The sequence below is a fragment of the Fragaria vesca genome, linkage group LG6, assembly GCF_000184155.1.
Source record: "Fragaria vesca subsp. vesca linkage group LG6, FraVesHawaii_1.0, whole genome shotgun sequence".
Taxonomy (NCBI): Eukaryota; Viridiplantae; Streptophyta; class Magnoliopsida; order Rosales; family Rosaceae; genus Fragaria; species Fragaria vesca.
Window position 1 is genome coordinate 14065203 of NC_020496.1, and position 4461 is coordinate 14069663.

The following is a 4461-nucleotide window of genomic DNA, read 5'->3' on the forward strand; positions in this document are numbered from 1 at the left end:
AACCCCCTACCTCTCTCTCTCTCTCTCTCTCTCTCTCTCTCTCTCGTTAGTTCCTCCCGACCTGCCGGAAGCCCAGTCTTCGTCCGCCACCGTCCGGCCGCCAGAGACCATCGGGCCACCTCCGTTCGGACCCCCGCCGTCCCCTCTCTCTTCCTGGGCCGGTGACCGGCCGTGTAACGCCGCCGTTCGAGAGGAAGTTCGTCGGAAACGCCGATTGCCCTTTTGCCGGAGTTCCCTCCTCCAGCCACCATAGGTCGGGATTTTTGGCTCACCTTGTAGCCCTCATCAATGTGAGTAATCCCTTAAAAGGAATTGATCTAATTCGATCTTGTTTATGAGAAATGTATAATTGAAGTTCTAGAGATTTATAGATGTTTTGGTTCGATTACCCTAGTTAGCCTTAGAATTGGACTAAATGCTAGCTATGAAAGTTGTTGTGCATGATGAGAGGATTATTCTGTTAAAATTTGGGAGGCATTGGACGTCGCTGGAGTACGGCTGCCGGCGGCGCTGCCCCTTAAGGGCATTTTTTTTCCTGTTTTTGAGATGGTTTTAATAAAAGGAGTTTATTTAAGTATAGTTTGGAATTTTTTGATGAGTTTTTGTTAGGTTTGGAATTTTTGGGAGATTGGAGAAATTGGCAGTTGATAGAATAAATCCGACCATTGGATTTTCTTGGTTATGGTCCTAAAGTGTTAAAATTGATGAATTAAGGTTGTGGTGGAGTTTGATGTGAATCCGGTGAGTTTAACCCTAATAAGAGTAGTGGGTTAAACGGAAGAGAGTTAGATGTTTTTAGTTACGTATTTATTTTTCTGGAATTGAAGTTTGGTTCTAAGCATGATTGTTGTGTCAGGATGCGAAGGGAACCTCGCTTGAGTGGTGATGCGGATATCGTCGAGCTTACGCCTAAATTAGTGAGTGGATATTTTGGTTTTAAATAAATATGCATGCAATATTCTATAAGTTATTATTTTATTTTCCGAGCTTCTATTATAATTTTGGCTTATGAGATGATTTTGGAAATTATTTAAGTTTGAAGCATGGATTAATTGTTGGTCAAGATTTATGGATTTGAGCTCGGATTATTAATTTAATATTTGAGTTTGGATACTTTTTTTTATAAATTCTGGATTTCATTAAGAGAAATTTTAAATACACACCCCTAATCTCTTAATACACACTTCTATTATTTTATGTTTCTATTAAGATTTTATAGGTAAGTTAAATGACCAAAATAAACATCTCTTATTAAAAAAAAAAATCGCGCTAGAAGTATTCTTTTCAACATCTTCTACCTTAAAATCATTGAAAGTACGTCTTCTCTCATAACCTCAACTCTTCTCCACAATTCATTTGGGTTGTCTTTTTTCTTCTTCTTCTTTTTATTTTTTTATTTTTATTTTTATCTGTATTAGTTTTAGTTTGATCTTGCATATCATATTCTCAAATACTGCATCTTTATCATGACATGTTTTATCGAATAACTAGATATCTATGTTTAATAGCTACAGTACTTCTACACTTCTACTATCTTGTGAATTTTGAAAACTTGTATTGATGATTTGGAGTTGGGATATAACAATAATCATTTGATTATAAATTGAACAATGATAATAAAAAATTTCTAACAAAAATTAGATGAAATAATATGTAAAAAGTGGTACCAAATAGTAAATATAGATTAATTATATTAAATAATGAAATATTTCATAAATTAAAGGTATTTTAGGCAGTTTGGGATGTGTATTAAGTATAATACTGAAATGAAAAACTTGAAATATGGTGTATTAAGTTAGAGGTGTGTATTAAGATATTAGAGGTGTGCATTTAAAATTTCTTTTTCATTAATAAGGTTTTATTGGTGGACTTTGAGATTTATAAAAAATTTTCGAAAATGGGATTTTCGGTAGTTTGCTATTTTTAATTTTTGAAATTATTCGTGGAATATCGATCTTGACCTTGAGAATGTTTTAGCGAGTATTTTGGTTTGAGATATTAATTATGATTTTTACTTGTTAATTAAATCTCGCTTATAATATGGTTTTGAGAATATTTTGACGTGTGAGACACGTCATTGAGTTTATTATAATTTCTTATGATGATTTTCAAGTACGGTTAGGAACCGTACCATTCGTATGATCTTAGGGAAGTTTCATGGATTTAAAAGATTTTTGTATGATTTTAGTCACCATAATATATGGTCGCTTTTATATTGATTATTGCTAGCTAATCTTATTAGCGGTCTTCATCATATGTGAGTTGCTATTATAGCCTTATTAGCGGTCCTCTTCATATGTGAGTAGAGCTCGTAGCGTGGGACGCTATTATAGCCTGGGAGGCAACCGATCGGTTTTTATATTTATTAGTTAGCTAGCCATTATTAGCGGTCCTCACTATAGGTGTCTAGGTGAGTAAAGCGCTTAGCGTGAGACGCTATTATAGCCTGGGAGGCACCGACTCGAGCTTGGGAGGCTCCTTTTTCATGGTGATAACTCTTCCCCTTATTTTATTCTTCTCAGATATATATTTGATCCACTAGCAGGGCTGGTTTATCTCTTTTTACGAGATTTCTTTATTTGATTTAACCAGCGGGGCTGGTTTGTCCATTCTTATGGGTTTATGGATTTAAGTTATATGATTTATCAAATATTGCGTGCAGCTAAGTTTTTAAAGCTGAAATGTGGGAAAGTATTTAAATTGAGTATTTGTTAAATTATTTAAATTATTTTGTCCACTCACTCTAACGTTTTAAAATTATTTTCCCCTGGGCCCTTTGGTTTTAAATGCCCAGTTTGCAGGCTAAGTATAATTGAGGTCGAGCGTACACGGAGTCGAGGCATAGTCAGAGGCTGTTTCCACTTAATCTTTATTCATTGTTATTCTTTCAGTATTAGATATGCTCTGATAACCAGTTAGTGATTTAATGTTGTCTTTGTTATTGGTTGTGGAATTCCAGAAGTTTAGTTTTTGATTTATTGGGAGATGTGATGATCTTGGGGAGCAGGAAGGCTCCAAGTGTTGAGGATGGATGTTTGGTTTTAGAAGTGTTAAGTTAGATTTTTTTTAAGTAAGGGTTGTCCATTTTCAAGGAAGGTTATGCAAAATTTTCGGTAAATTTTCCTTGAAAGTGGACCCCGCAGGACTTACCTCGGGTTTCAAGGTGAAATTCAGGGTGGGTTCTGACAGATCCTCTTGCTGAAGACTAACCAACTGGATGAGTAGGGGTTGGGGCAATCCTCTGAGCCAACAAGGGACAATCTCTCCTGAGGTGATCCTGACTGCCACACTCACTATAGACTATTGTTGCCCAAAAGAAAAAGTCTGACCACCTGATGTCCTACCCTGAATACTAACTCCAGTCCCAAACTATCTTGTTTGTTGTCTACCCAACTGGCTCCGAAAGGGCCTCTTGTGACGTCCCTTAATCCTGTTCCAAGCACTAGAACTTGATCCACTACTATAGCCACTACCAGCTGAAGAAGCGGATGAGGAAGCCGCCTTCTTAGATGGACCCTGACTAGGACCGCTGAAATCTCTATGTCGAGCACCATAGGCCTTCCTGGCCACAATAGTCATAGCTGCACTACCCGCATCACAAAAAGTCGATCGGGTACACTACACCGGTTCATCCTATTTGCAAAGACACAACTGAGACCCCCAATAAACATCTTAATCCTGCTCTTCTCATCAGGAATCAGGTAAGGCACATGGTAGCTCATGAAAGTGAATCTCCGCTCAAACTCCATCACACTCTCATCATCTCTTTTCTTCATGTTTAGAAAATTAGAATGTAATCTGCTACGGTGGGCCTGACGAAAATACTGACCCAAGAAATGTGTCTTGAACTGCTCCCAAGTCATCTTTTAAGCACCCTCATTATCCCTGCTAACAAGCACCCACCAATGATATGCAGACTCATCAAGAAAAGTCGCTCATCAAAAATAGGTGTGTTAATAACATTAACCTAGAAAATATGAAAAATACTTTTCACAATAAATTACCGAATATATTTCTAAAGTAGAAAATAACAATCTCATTTTTTTATTTTCATTTTTGTTATTTTTGAAAATCATTTTCAAAAACGTTACCGGACAAGTATTCTCAAAGCATTAACTTTAGGTCTTCAAGCTAGTTTTCTTACCGATTCTTTACGTGGTTTCACAAAAATTCAGATAGAGGGAGATTCAAAAGTGCTTATTGATTCATTTTCTTATTTTCATTTTTGTTATTTTTGAAAATCATTTTCAAAAAACGTTACCGGACAAATATTCTCAAAGCATAAACTTTAGGTCTTCGAGCTAGTTTTCTTGTCAATTCTTTACGTGGTTTCACAAAAATTCAGATAGAGAGAGATTCAAAAATGCTTATTGATTCATTTAACGATCAAATGAAGACTCATCGGCGTCCCTCTCTTTTCTGTCTTAGCTTTTAATTTCAAATTTTTATGAGTTATGCTGA

General features: G+C 36.2%; 1 protein-coding gene across 1 annotated transcript in view; it reads left to right on the forward strand.

Annotated features, from left to right (window-relative positions):
- Window positions 1-3836: 3836 nt before the first annotated feature.
- Window positions 3837-4461, forward strand: part of LOC101306844 (pentatricopeptide repeat-containing protein At4g20740-like) — a 6495-nt gene continuing 5870 nt past the window's right edge. The window contains exon 1 of the mRNA XM_004305351.1: window positions 3837-3948. Coding sequence (XP_004305399.1) covers window positions 3837-3948 — 112 coding nt within the window. The remainder of the gene's footprint in view (window positions 3949-4461) is intronic.